Raw genomic sequence first — 14896 nt, forward strand, 5'->3', positions numbered from 1 at the left:
TATCCCTTATTTTGTTTTAACACAATTAAACTCAATTGAAACTAAAGCATATTTTGACAAGATAGGTGTAAAAGATTTCTGTTAGCAAGAGTGCTGGTAAACAGATTTAAATTAATTGGCAAAAAAGTAACTGGGGAAATGAGAATTATTTTTACACAGTGGGGTTGTTACGATTTGGAATGCACTACCTGAAAGGGTGAGGAAACCAGACTCAATAGTAACTTTCAAAAGGGAATTAGATCTACCTGAAAGATTTGCAGGGCTATGGAGAAAGCGAGGTGATTGGAATTTAATTGATAGGCCTTTCAAAATGCCAGCATATGTACAATGGACTGAAAGACCTCCTCTTATGTTGTATGGTTCTATTAGATGAAAAAAAGAACTGAAGAGCGTTGCCTTCAGATTATGTCCGATACCACGCACAGGGCACGTGAAGGAGGGAAGGATTTGAATTGTCAGTGTGCGGCTGCGGGGCTAGTGCAGAAGGGAAAGGTTCACCTATTAGGGTATTGGAGTGGATTTGGGACTTGGGTCAGAAACACTTGAGGGGATGATATTCATCTGAACCAAAATGGCACCAATGGCCCTTTGTACAGGGTAAATAAAGCTGTAAGGAAGGAGTTAAACAAATGGAGCTGGCAAAAGGTTACGTTTGAGACAGTGAGAGGGATTAATAAGTCTGTTGGAATAACTGTAAGAAATAGGGGGAAAAGTTGCTAAGCAGAGAAAGGCAGTGAGAGGGACAAGAAATCAAAAAAATTCAATGTGAAATCAAGGATTAAGATGAGGCTCCAGGCTTAAAACAAAATAGTCAGGATGTGTATATTTGATGTTGAGTGAATGCACAAAATGTTCAAGAATAGGGTAGTTGGCAGGATTAATAACTATGGAACAATATGTTGCAGTACTTATAATGGAAGGATGGCTCAGGTTTGGACTTGAGTGTTCCCGGTTAAACTATTTTCAGGAGAGAGGGAGGGGAAACAGGAAGATGGGGTTGCAGTGGTTTTATCACAGCACCAGAATGTAAGGATATCCTGTGGGGTTGTACAAGGGTCCATATAGATAAGAGTTGAGAAACTAAAAGCAAAATGATGCAATTCTCATTGAACATGAATGGCTCTCGTGTAACAGGTGAGATAGGCTGTGTCCTGTAGGCAATGCAACTACATAAGATCAATGGGGCAATAATAATGGATGATTTTGACTATCGCAAGATAGATCAGAGCAAAGGGAATTGATAAGGTCAGAACAGAAAATGTATTTTTTAGAAAGCATCCGAGACTGCTTCTAGATCAGTATGACTCCAATCCAATGAGAGAAGAGCCATTGCTTGATTTAGTTGTGGGAAATGAAGTGGGATATATACTGTAACTGATGTGAGAGAGGGACAAGTGGGCAATGGGGACCACAATATTTGAAGGTAGGAGTATTAGACTGTAAAAAGACAAATGCCAGTGAGATAAAAAGGGACGACGCCCAAATTAAGTGGATAGAAAAGTTGGGAAACAGGTCAACAGTGAGAAATCATCCAATACGAGATGAATAGAATACAACATAAGCAATAATTATAATTATTAACAAGGTAAACAGGGAGTGCAGCAAAGACTAAACTGCAATCTAAAGGAAGTATGATAAAATTAGGCTAATAATATGAAAAAAAAATCACAACTTGCATTTATATAACACCTTTGATGCTGTATAGCACGTTACAGGAGCATTATCAATCAAAGTTTCAATTGGGATGCCTTAAAGGAGGTTGGATGGGTTTAGTGAGGGAATCCTAGAGCTTAGGGCCTAGGCAGCTGAAGGCACGGCCACTAATGATGGAGCGATTGAAATTGGGGATATGTAAGATGTTAGAATTGGAGGAGTGCAGAGATTTTTGTGCAGCTGGAGGAGGTTCCAGAGATATGGAGGGGCCAGGTCATGGAGGGATTTGAAAACAAGTGTGAGAATTTTAAAATCGAGCCATTGGTGGACCAGAAGCCAATGTAGGTCAGCGAGCACAAGATGAACAGGACTTGGTGTGACTTAGGACACAGGCAGCAGAGAATTGGATGAACTGAAGTGTATGGAGAATGGGAGGGAGTCTAGGAATGCATTTGAATAGTCAAGCCTAGAGGTAACAAAGGCATGGGTGAGAGTTTCAGCAGCAGATGGGCTGAGGCAAAGGAGGAGATGGACAATGTTACGGAGGTGGAAGAAGGCGGCTTGGGTGATGGGAGTTTTTTTGATTCGTTTACCGGATGTGGGCGTCGCTGGCTGGACCAGCATTTATTGCCCAACCTTAATTGCCCTTGAGAAAGTGGTGGTGAGCTGCCTTCTTGAACTGCTGCGGTCCATGTGGTGTAGGTACACCCACAGTGCTGTTAGGGGAGGAGTTGCAGGATTTTGACCCAACGACAGTGAAGGAACGGTGATATATTTCCAAGTCAGGATGGTGAGTGACTTGGAGGGGAACTTCCAGGTGGTGGTGTTCCCATGTGTCTGCTGCCCTTGTCCTTCTAGATGGTAGTGGTCGTGGGTTTGTAAGATGCTGTCTAAGGAGCCTTGGTGAGTTCCTGTAATGCATCTTGTAGATGGTACACACTGCTGCTACTGTGCAGTGGTGAAGAGAGTGAATGTTTGTGGATGGGATGCCAATCAAACGGACTGTTTTGTCCTGGACGGTGTCGAGCTTCTTGAGTGTTGTGGGAGCTGCACTTATCCAGACATGTGGGGAGTATTCCAACCCACTCCTGACTTGTGCCTTGTAGATGGTGGACAGGCTTTGGGGAGTCGGGATTTGAGTTACTCGTCACAGGATTCCTAACCTCTGACCTGCTCTTGCAGCCACAGTATTTATATGGATATGTGTAGGAATATAAGTACAGCAGGGAGATGAACATTTGAAGGGAATATGAAAAGAAGCTAATAAATCTAAATTGTAACAGCTTTTATAAGCATATACAAAGTAAAAGGATAGTTAATGTGAGGTTAGAAACATTCAGGGATGAAAGAAGGAGTCTTAATTGTGAAACATGAAGGTATAGCAGGAATATTTAATACGTGTTCTGACTTGAGTTTTACAAATGGTGGTGTTGAGAGTGTAGGTTCTCTGTAGGGAAGGAAATGTAACAATTGTTAGAGGCCATTGTGGAGGAGTAATTGGTTCTAAAAAATTAGCAGGACTTGTGGGTTGGGACTGCTGTGGTTGTGGGAATAAGCCATTGGACCCTGATGGGCATGCACACATCACAGAATCACAATTTTAACGGCACAGAAGGAGTCCATTCGGCCCATCGTGTCTGCACTGGCTCTCCAAATGAGCATTATGACCTAATGCCATTACCCTGCCTTTACCCCGTACCCTTGCACATTGTTTCTATTCAAATAATCATCTTGGCTGCCTTGATTGAACTTGCCTCCACCACACTCCCAGGCAGTGCATTCCAAACCTGAACTACTCACTGTGTGAAAAAGGTTTTTTTCATGTCACATATGTTTCTTTTGCAAATCGCTTTAAATCTGTGCCCTCTTGTTCTTGATCCTTTTACAAGAGGAAAAACTTATCTACTCTGTCCAGCCCCTTTATGATTTGTAACATCTCTATGAAATCTCCTCTCAGCCACCTTCTCTCCAAGGAGAACAGTACCAACCTCTCCAATCTATCCTCATAGCTGAAGTTTCTCATTCCTGGAACCATTCTTGTAAACCTCCTCTGCACTCTCTCCAATGTGTTCACGTCCTTCCTATAATGTGGCACCCAGAACTGTACACGATACTCCAGCTGAGTTCTAACAAGTGTCTTATATAAATTCAGCATAACCTCCTTGCTCTTGTACTCTATGCCCCTATTAATAAATCCCAGGATGCTGTATGCTTTATTAACTGCTCTCTCTACCTGTCCTGTCACCTTCAATGACCTATGCACATATACACCCAGGTCTTTCTGCTCCTGCACCCCTTTCAAAATTTCACCCCTTATTTTATATTGTCTGTCCATGTTCTTCTACCAAAATGCATCACTTCACACTTCTCCACATTGAACTTAATCTGTCACCTATCAACCTGCATTGTGTAATCTGGCTAATTTCAACTCTCTAACAAAACCCACCGCTGTCCCTATGTCAGTGCATTTGCTACCCAAATCCACATTTATCAATCCCTTTGTGCCATTGCTGCTCCCTATCTCTAACCGCCTCCAGTCCGGCAATGACCCTTGAGCTCTCTTCTGCAGACTCAGGCCTTTTGTGTACCGACCCTTTTGAGCCTCACCAGACGGGCTTCATACTTTAGCTTCCCTCTCAAAACTCCTCTGCCTTTCCATCACCTCCTCCTTTAAGATTCTCCTTAAAACCCATCTTTTTGATGAAACATTTGATCCCCATCTGAATATCTCCTGCATTAGCTCAATGTACGTTTTTTTTTTATTATGGCCTGTGAAATGCCTTGGGGGCATTGTGCAACGTAAATGCGAACTGTTGTTGCACAGGCAGGTTGTTATGGACAGGGGAGGAGAGAGAAACTGAAACCCGCAATTCGTTCAATGTGTGTGTTTCTAAACCCCTGTTAGTGTGTAGTCAATAAAAAAAATACTAGTAGCAGACTTTGAGGGTTTAAGCAAAGAGGATTATTTATTCACGCACTTATCCTGAAAGACCTAAATACTACATCAGCCACACACCATATACTCCAGAAAGATACAATTAAAGAAGATAATACACTTCTATAAATATAAACCAAAAGAATAGTTAACAGTTCACGTGTCTTTGTAAGTCCAGTGAAGATGGAAGCTTTTCCCATTCTTGAATTGTAGTTCTGATAAATTCCGATGTCAGGGGTCGGGTATCAGGATTACTGTAGCATTCCTTCGATGTGAAGAATGTTCAGCAGTTCTTAAAGTCAGGCACTGCAGCTGTTGTTTCAAGAAATTCATTTTCTTTACAAGTGAACTCGGAGCTTTAGAGGTAAACTGGGAAACTTTTTAAAAGACTTCCAAGGCTTTCGATTCTTAAAAGACAAAGGTTGCACAGCCTTTCTGTGCAGCTGTTTCTTCTCAGTGTTATTCTGCAGAATGCCCTAGGCTGCTTCTGCGTTTTGGGATAAAAGGATTTCAGCATCAGAGAACCAGTTTCAGTCACATGGTCAACGGCCATTGATATACAATAGAAGCTAGATGTTGATCTTTTACACTTAACCTGTGGATAAGTGGTCTCATTAGATTTCCTTTGTTACATTCCAAACCTGGAGACATAGAATCTAGGAGTCCATTGACTCTGTTTTGGAATAAGCTTTGAACAATGGCAGGTGTGAATACCACAAAGGAGTACTGTCTAGGCATGTCCATTCAAGGGGAGACCCCCCACCCGTTATGATTCCATCTGGAACTTTCCAGAAGTTGGATAGTCTGTTGAAGTTGCAAAGGTCACTGGACTCCCTTGGCAACCATCTGAACGGTTCATCAGTGTCCATTTTTAAATAAATAAGGCAGTTCCAGAAGCTTCCATATGAGCATAGTCCAAGTTTAAATGAATGAATATGACATGCCCTTTACTGGGCGTGACAGGTGAAGGATTGGAAGTGGTTCTTGCCCCCCCCAAATCAGTGGGGAGCTTCTGCTCTCAGTGTATATAGATGATTTGCCTTGGGTATTAGGAATACCGTATCAATATTTACTGATGATGCAAAAGTAGGAGGTTTGGCCAGCAGTGAGGAGGAGTATAAAAAAATTTCAAGAAAGCATAGTTAATATAATGGGCTGGCAGACGCAGTTCATTGTGGAGAAACATCAGGCCATACATTTGTGCTGGAATACTAGAAGGCATACACTAAATGCAGAGAGACTGAATAGGATGTGGTGAACAGGGAGAGCTCAGACTTCAATAGGTAATTCTCTGACAGTGTGAGCGCAATAACAAGGCCAACAGCACATTGAGTAAGGACATAAAGTACAGGAGTAAAGAATTAATATATTTATACAAAACGTTAGTTGGGCCACAATAAGAACAGTGTGCAGATTTGGGAACTACAGTATAGAAAGGACACCGAGTCTATAGAGAGTGTACAGTGTAAATTCCATCAGGATGGAGGAGACACCCGAGAAACTGAACCGAATTCCATTGGAGCACAGCAGATTGTAAGGAGATTTATGAGAGGTTTTAAATTGTTATTGAGTAGTGAAGGACTATTCTCTCTCTTTGGGGGTCCTCAATCTCTGGTTGTACTGCGGAAAGCTTTGACTCAAGGACTGGTTGAGATAGTGACCATTGCATCTTTTAAGTGAAAATTACATTAAAGTATTGAAGCAGATGATGCTCTATGGGGAGAGCAAAGACATGATGGGCTGAATGGCTTACTCCTGTGCTACAACCTTGTATGGATTCTGTAAACACATTAAATGACAAATTTTCATGGCCAACTCCTCTCAGCTAAATCTCAGAATCCTGTCAAGTACTTTAGTTAAAAGTCCTGAACACATAATCTGTGCTGACATTTCAGTGCAGTGCTGTTGGAGGGGTTGTCCTTTGAATGCTTGTTAAACTGCCTGTCCTCTCAGCTGCATGCAGAGGACCTCATGACCCTATAGAAAGAAGAGAGGAAAAGTTCCCCCCGGTATCCTGGCCAGCACTTAGCCCTCAACCAACATCACAACAACGGATGATTTGGTCATCTATTTCATTCCTACTCGTGGGAGCTTGCTGGCACCAAGTGGCTGCTGTGTTTCCCACATTCCAGTAGTGACTGCACTTCAAAAGTGCTTCATTGGCTGTAAAGTATTTTGGGATGTTTTGAGGTCATGAAAGATTTTGTAGAAAGGTTCTTTTTTTCCTATTTGAGATGCAGTCTGAGGAGAGGGCTCTCTCGGCACTGACCAATTCTCAGTAAATGTGCGATGTTAACCTTCGTGACACTGAAGGAAAACTTTTGTTTCATAAAGTGAGTGAATACCAGACACACAACTCCTCTTCTGAAGATGAAAATGTAGAGTTTTGAACCATGACATGTGCAAATAGGCCATTGGGCGTGAAGAAAAGCACTAAAAGCATTACTTGTATTTTCAGTTGGAAAAAATCCTCACATATTTTGAGTAAAGCTGATGTGGGGACATAGGGCGTGTCACAGTGTCAGTCTACCACTGATTAATTCAAAGAAGTCTGGTGGGAGGGGACAAAGCACCTTCCCCACTGGAAAGAAGGAAAATCAAGTATCAGAGTTGTCCTGACCTATTACTACATGCTGCCCCCTTGCCTTTCATCAGCTAGAAATACAACAGGATTGACGAAGGTTTGAAAGAGCTGTCAGTTCTTGGTCCTCACGGCTGACAGATTGTAAATGATTCGTGTGTGGCTAATTGGTTCAGGGAAGGGCGAGTGAAAGGTGTTGTAAAGTTTATATCAATTCGATGTGCCACAGTTAAATCACTTCTTCTCATCCCTCTCTGTAGCAGAAGTCAGTGTCACGGAAGAAATGTGCAGCCTGCAAGATAGTGGTTCACACAGCCTGTATTGAACTTCTGGAGAAAGTAAGTCTCTTCTATCTCTTGGGTCATGGAGAGATTCTCCCAATTAACATTTAGTTTATTCCTATACTTACATCCCCTACAATAAGATGTGCATTCATGATCTTTTTGTATAGGCGAGGAGGAACTTTTCAGAACTTTCCTCTAAGAGATGAAGCGCTTTGGGGTATATGATCCATGGCTCATCAAAACTGAGCCTTTCAAATAGCTTTCCTCTCATGTTATGCATTTCCATGTTCCTAGGGCTAGAATACCAATGGTCCAAATCCCCATTCATTCCCATTGAATAGCACTCTAATGGCCCAAACCCCTTCCCATTCTCTCCCATTGCATAGCATTCCAAAGGTCTGAACTCCTTTCTATTCTCTCCCACTGGATAGCATTTCAACAATCCGTACTCCTTCCCATTCTCTCCCATTGGGGAGCATTCCAACACTCCGAACTCCTTCCCATTCTCTCCCATTGGGGAGCATTCCAACACTCCAAACTCCTTCCCATTCTCTCCCATTGGATAGTATTCCAATGGATTAAATGCCTTCCCATTCTCTCATGTTGTATCTCGACATGAAGCAGCAACTTGATACTAAATTTTGGATCACACGCTTGATTCCCCAATGGTATTTGTTTTTTTAGTCACACAAGTATAAGTCTTCACCTGGAGATAACGATACATTTCTAAAACTGCTGATCATTTTAATAATAAATTAAAATTTCTAGTGCATGACTAGCATATTTTTGAGTCAATTCTCTTCTTCCTCATCAGTTAAGCGTTTAGATCTCTGTGCTTTTCCTTTCTGGTTGATAAATTATGCAACCAGGACAATAATGCAAAATAAATAATCTCTCATCTTCAACAGTCTATAGCAAAATGGTTCTCCCAACTTCCATCCCATGCAAGTTTTGATGGAGAGAATAGTGTTGCTTTAAATACTGGGAGGATTATAATTTGCAACTAGGAATAAAATGACATAGAGATCACCTGTAGAAAACCAACTTAATTTACACCATACTGGTGTAGAGATGCACAAGCTTATTTTGTGGAGTAGCTGATAAAACAATACAGCAGATCCTCGCTTAACATCGACTCACTTAACCTTGTTTCGCTTTAACACTTAATAAAGTAGCATCAGTGTATCGGTTTAACCTTGCCAGTTTCACAATGTCATTTGCCACAGTCTTCCACTTCTGTGGCCTGTCAGTTCACATGACCTTTCCCACAGTGTTTCTACCCTCTCCCTCAATCATTCTTCCTCCTACTCCTGGCCCTTGCCCATTCCCAGCCACTGTTCTTACCTTAGTCCTCGTGGTCTATTCTTTAGTGGCTCACGACTTCTGGCTTCGTTCTTGGCTTCGCTTCTGAACTTGCGCTGAAGCCCTGGGCTCCATCTGCTACTGGCAGAAGTTGGTTGGTGCAGGTAGTCAGGACTTCAGTTCATACCGGCACTGACCAACTTTCGCCACTAGATGGAGCCTGGTCAATGTATAAGTATTATGTACTGAGGCAAGTACTGTAATTTTTTTGAGGATTTAATTGTATTGTTTATTGTATTTATTTTATATTTAGTCATGTATTTTATTTTGTAAGTTATTTCAACTGGGAATGTATAGTGCTGCACATAAATGGTACAGTATTTCAACTTGTACATTTGGACATTTCTTGCCCGGATAAACCAAAGGAACCTAACTCTGGCTTTAACATTGATTCCCATGGGAAACTATGATTCAATTAAAATCACCCTTTTCAGGAACGCAATCATAATTTTAAGTGAGGACTTACAGTGCTCTGTATAACTGTGGTAATGCTCTGTATAACTATAATAGTTCTCTGTATGACTGTGGTGGTGCTCTGTGTGGCTCTGTATACCCTTGATTTTCATGCTAAGACTCTCATTGTGTCACCAGTAAGCTAACTTGTTGTGATTTATGTAGCTGGACTCCAAAAGCTGTTTGTTCATCCACTTCTCTCCTCAGTTTTTCATCATTGAGTGTATTTCAGTTTGCCATTTTTCTTTCCAGACATGTTGCATTACTTTGTTATATTAAAATTGTAGTTAGCATCATTCTGCTGTACCATTTGCTTACAATATTAATGTCCATTTTCTGCTTTCGTTTTCAGAGTTCATTATATCCTTAGCTTAGTTTCATTTGGTAAATTGTATACATTCCTTTGTCATCCCAAGCTCTAGCCATTTATATTTGAATGTAATAGTGAAAAGCTGTTGCTTGTCTCTGCCAGTCAAGAATTCCACTTTTATTAACCATATTCCGCCTCTTATCTTCCCACCAATATCCTTCCCTTGTCACCAATTTGCCTCCAAATACATACTGCTAAATTTTACTAGCAATCGCTAGTACCTTTGAAAAATCAAAGAATATGATATTCATTCAACCTCCTCTATTGATCTGTTTAGTTAGATGCAATCTCCCTTTCAAAAGCCATGTTGGCTCTCCCTAATCAGCTTGTACTGTTTCCAAAAAGTAACCCCAGCCCAGAGTATGGATTACACCAATTTTTCCACAACTGTTTTTAAACTCAATGCCTGGACATGCTAAGTAATTATATGAAACTTATTTAAAAATCCTTTACAACAATGGATTGCCAAGCACTTGTTTCCCTGGCTGTACGTGCCTTGTTAAAGATCAGACCAATTTTATTTTACATTTTTTAAAATCCACAGATAAATTTTAGATGTAAACCGACATTCCGGGAGTCTGGGTCACGTAACGTTCGAGAGGTAAGTGAATGCTGAGCAGTGGTGATGATAGTAATAAAAAGCATATGTTATCCTTTTGTTGAAGATGGTTGATGTTTGATATGAAGTGAGTCCCTGCTGGAATTAATGAAGAATCTGACTGCAGTGCCTATATACAGCTGAGGCTGCTATGTCCAAAGGTCCACAGAAATCGTGATAGGAACATCTTTTACCCATTGGTTGATATTTCTGACTGTTCCTGCAATTATATCTGTTGAACTTAAGAACTGTATTGGTTTTGAACATGCCTTATTGCTTGTTTTTAAAAAAAAAATAGATTTGGAGAAAATTGCAAAGCAAATCGTAAAATCTATTTTCAATTTTAAATTGACCCTATTGGAAAACTGGTTTCAACAGCTGAAGCTGCACAGAAGCTGTAAGGATTTATATTACCAAATGCATCCTCCTAATTCATCCTTGCGATATATTTGGGGAGTTATTGGTCTATTTTGAGCTCACCTCAAGGATATAGTGTGCACCAACCTCCAGCCTATAGGTGCCTGTACATGGCTTTTCTTTATTCGTTCTTGGAATATGTGTATCATAACAAGGCCAGTGTTTATTAGTTATCCCTAGTTGCTGTTGAGAAGGTGCTGGTGAGACGCCTTCTAGAACCGCTGCAGTCCATGTGGTGTAGGTGCACCCAAAGTGCTGTTAGGGAGGGAGTTCCAGGATTTTGAGCCAGTGATGATGAAGGAAAGGCCACATTTGTCTCAAGTCTAGTTGGTGTGACCTGGAAGGGAACTTGGAGGTGATGGTGTTCCCAAGCACGTTGCAACCTGTGCCTTGTGCTACAACACCACTGAATCAAAGAGTACAGACTCATGCCTGAGAGTTCCCAGATGTTTAATCTCTCACCTGTACTTTTAAAACCGCTTCTAACATCAAAATACCAAGTCCGTCGATGAACCTTGTGCAGTCCTCTGTCGCACCACATGCAATGGAATGGTGTGAAATGAACTTAACGGACTACTATAAGCATGACATGTTCATCTTCTGGTTCGAGCAACCTCTGGATATCGAACTGTCAGTCAAATGGGAACAAAGGTATAATGGTAGCCGATGGATTTAATGAACAACCATACTCGGTTCCTCAGAAACTTGAAAAGTGCTAAAGCTGGGGTGCATACAGCCACCCCCTCTTTCCAGGGGTGCACATGCCCCACCTCCAGAGGCAGATTTCATCTAGAGAATTTGTTGTTTTGGTTTTTTTGCTCCATTGGCACTAGATACACGTGATTGGAAGTGTGATTTACAAATAAATGCAGTGTGAGCACCTTGGCACCACTGAAATATCCAGACGAATTTGGGAGGAGAGTGATGGTAGCCACACAGGAACAAAGAGTGAATCAATTCCCCATTCTTTCTTAGGGGAGCCCCTCACTTGGTGACTGACGCAAAAGCCAGTAGACAATAGAGAGCCGAAGTGTGGGGAAAAAAATATGAGAGAAATGGTCACCATGACGTGTGAATGGGTTTCCAGTTACAAACTAAACAAATTGTTTTCCCTTTGCCCTTTCAGCCCACGTTTGTACGGCACCATTGGGTTCATCGGAGGCGGCAAGAGGGGAAATGCAAACAGTGTGGCAAGGTATGAGCTGTGTGTGTGTGTGCACGGCGTGCAGTATTAACATGCTGCAGAGAAGGGAAAGTCCTTGATAAAGTTTACCTCTGAGACTAAAAATAATATTTTGGAGCAGGCTATTCAAATAATTTCCCCTAAATCTAAATGGCAAACACCCAGGCTGTACATATTTTTGAACAACTTCCTTTAAAATCATAGGAAAGCTTACAATAACACACAAATTTATAACCTCCTTTGAATCAACTGCAGGAGTGAATGTCTCTAGAATTTCAAGATCAGCTAATTTCAGGAATCAGTGCCTGAACGTATCTTGTCAGTATTTATATTAATATTTAAGGGAAAGTGAATCTTCAGGCTAGCAGTGCCTGTGTTAAATCTTAATGACAGTTGAGCCTCTTGCAGGAATTCGGGCTTCAGCACAGTTAAATGTAAATCGGTTGCTCATTTCTTGTTGCGTTTATGCAGCTGGATGGCATCACTGGATGCTGTTCTGGAAGTGACTGGTATCCAGGAGTAATGGCCAAGACTGCTGGCAATATTTGAAACCAGCATGCTGAGGGAGTCATACAGCGCAGATTGCAGGGGAGGTGGAGGGGTCAGATTTACAATGGGAGAAGGTGGAGGGCAATAGTGTTGGTGCAAGATCAGGAGACATGTCCAGGAATATGATTACTGTGGACATGGGCTCTCAGCATTTCAGTGTTTCCTAAAGCTTAGTTGTCCACCCCTGGATGAGACTTTCTTTGATCCAGGATTAATATGCCTTTAAGCACCCAATTCATCTACATATACAAACCATTGAAGCCTCTGAACAGTCTACTTATAAATCTATTAGGGCCTCTGAATAGTCTGTTCCTCTATTTATGTAATCCATAGAGGCCTCTGAAACACCTAGTCTCGTTAATTACATAACCCATTGCCCATCAAAGCAAACAGTGCCTCCTATAACATTGAAACATTTGGGGAGAAGAGACTAAGTACAGTTAAGCTGACATTTTACAAAATTAACAGGGAATGTGACACTGAGAAATGAATTCTTTACATTCTGAAGTGCTCTTCCACCCCACATTGTGTAAGAAAGCAGTATGTTTCTCCCAGCTGTCGAGGTTCAAATATTTTGAGAGCTGGGTAGCTCAAAGAGGATCTGGTAAAGTTGGCTGGTGATTGCCGTGCCAATGAGGGAAATGGTTGGTGTCTCAGCGGCTGTCTCTTGTCCTGATGTTGGAGCTGACTTTAGCTGCTTTGTGACTCACCTCCTTATCATCACCTTTCTGTCTTTTTCCCCCGCCCCAGGGTTTTCAGCAGAAGTTTACCTTTCACAGTAAGGAGATTGTCGCAATCAGCTGTTCCTGGTGTAAACAAGCAGTAAGTCTTACATTTTGAAGGGAATCGACCCTGTCTTGAGGCTGACCGGTGCTGCTCAGAGAAACACCAAATGCTGGGTGCGCTCAGTGGGCCAAGCCGTGCCTGTGGAGAGAGACACTGAGCTAATGTTTCACGTCCATGATGTTTAACAGAATTGGGAGATGTTATAGATGAAAAGATTTTAAGCAATTACAGAGCTAGGGTCAGAGAAAGAACAGAATGAAGAGCCCCTGTGGCAGAGTGGAGGACAGGAGTGATTAAATACCGAAAGATGTGGAAGTGACCAAACATTGCTCATTGAGATGCTCAGTTAATCCTTTACAAATCACCTCTCCACTGACCTATCCTGATTGTTTGATGCATTTTAACTCCACAAACCTTTGCTTATTTATGAAAGTTAAATTCTAATTCAACCAAATGTTTTGTTCCTCACCAATGCTCTATGCTGTGTGTTTTCACCATGCCATTTTGATGCAAAATGGAGTTAAAATATGCACATTTTAATCCCTTAGTTAACAATTACTGAAAAGCAGCTCATAGTATAGAAGGGCAACCATCTGTGGGGCCACTTGAGAGACCTGTGGTTGCAGCTTTTACTCGGTCTTGGGTCCCAACTCCTGGTAATGGCAAAGCCATGGTTGGCAGCCTGAATGTGGTGAACCCTTGGCCCACATTCCATCCTTGCGTCTTGGTACATTCTGGTGTCATAATGCTCGCAGCATAATGCCAAGCAGCAGGACAGACACTGGAAAAATAATGGAGTGGGGGCTGGAAGGGTGGGGTGGGATGGGAAGGTGGAGATAGAATAAACGGAATGCTGAACGTTTCACTCGGACTGTCCCCTTTGCCCTTTCCCACAGTATCACAATAAGGTGACCTGCTTCATGCTGCAACAGATTGAGGAGCCGTGTACTCTAGGTGCTCACGCTGCTGTTATCGTTCCGCCAACCTGGATCATTCGGGTGAGACGAGCTCAGGTGAGGAGTGCTTTCTGAACGGTCCCTGTGCCTGAAACTCTTCCAAGCTGGTGTCAGTTCGCCACTAACTCCAATCTCGTTGCTCTTTCCTTTCCTCCCAGAATTCACTGAAGTCAAGTAAAAAGAAAAAACGGACCTCGTTTAAAAGGAAATCCAGTAAGAAAGGAGCCGAGGTAAGGAGGCCTGTGATTTTCTTTTAAATTATTGTTTGAGAGGTCGCTGCAATATATTACTGCTGGAATTTGTCGCGGGAAAAAAATATTGAAATTAGCATTAGGATAAATGGGAATAAAGAGGGAAGGAGAGATGGTGATTCCTGTTTTTAATTTGTTCTCAGGACGTGGCCGTTGCTAACAAGGCTGGCCTTTATTTCCCATCCCTGGGTGCCTTTGAGGCAGTGGTGGTGAGCCACTTTCTTGAGCCACTGCAGTCCGTATGGTGAAGGATGAGGCACAGCTCATGGCGTACTGTGCCATGGGCCAGAGACAAGGGCTGTCCAAGCAAAGACCAACCTCAGTGACGCTGGCAGCTCACCACCACCTTCTCAAGGGCAATTAGGGATGGACAATAAATGCCAGCGACACTCACACCCCGTAAATGAAGAAAAATAATATGAGGAGTAGGTTACAATTCAGAGCACAGGCCCAGTTGCCGTGTTGACCAGTTCCAAGCAAAGAGAGGCCTGATGTCGGTCTGCTTCCTATTTATTGGG

The 14896-nt window shown here is 42.1% G+C and overlaps 1 protein-coding gene across 10 annotated transcripts in view; it reads left to right on the forward strand.

Moving 5' to 3' along the window:
* dgkza (diacylglycerol kinase, zeta a) overlaps positions 1 to 14896 on the forward strand; it is a 562825-nt gene that overhangs the window by 330645 nt on the left and 217284 nt on the right. For 8 of the 10 annotated variants that reach the window (XR_013577554.1, XM_078548888.1, XM_078548889.1 and 5 more), the window contains 6 exons: positions 7430 to 7507; positions 10183 to 10239; positions 11780 to 11848; positions 13136 to 13207; positions 14068 to 14184; positions 14286 to 14357. Coding sequence is in view for 9 of the 10 variants with exons in the window: in XM_078548888.1 (XP_078405014.1) it covers positions 7430 to 7507; positions 10183 to 10239; positions 11780 to 11848; positions 13136 to 13207; positions 14068 to 14184; positions 14286 to 14357 (465 nt within the window). In the remaining variant the exon portion in view is untranslated. The remainder of the gene's footprint in view (positions 1 to 7429; positions 7508 to 10182; positions 10240 to 11779; positions 11849 to 13135; positions 13208 to 14067; positions 14185 to 14285; positions 14358 to 14896) is intronic. The other 2 variants (XM_078548883.1, XM_078548885.1) reach the window with 1 other exon arrangement.

Source organism: Cetorhinus maximus, chromosome 9 (assembly GCF_964194155.1).
Source record: "Cetorhinus maximus chromosome 9, sCetMax3.hap1.1, whole genome shotgun sequence".
Classification (NCBI taxonomy): domain Eukaryota; kingdom Metazoa; phylum Chordata; class Chondrichthyes; order Lamniformes; family Cetorhinidae; genus Cetorhinus; species Cetorhinus maximus.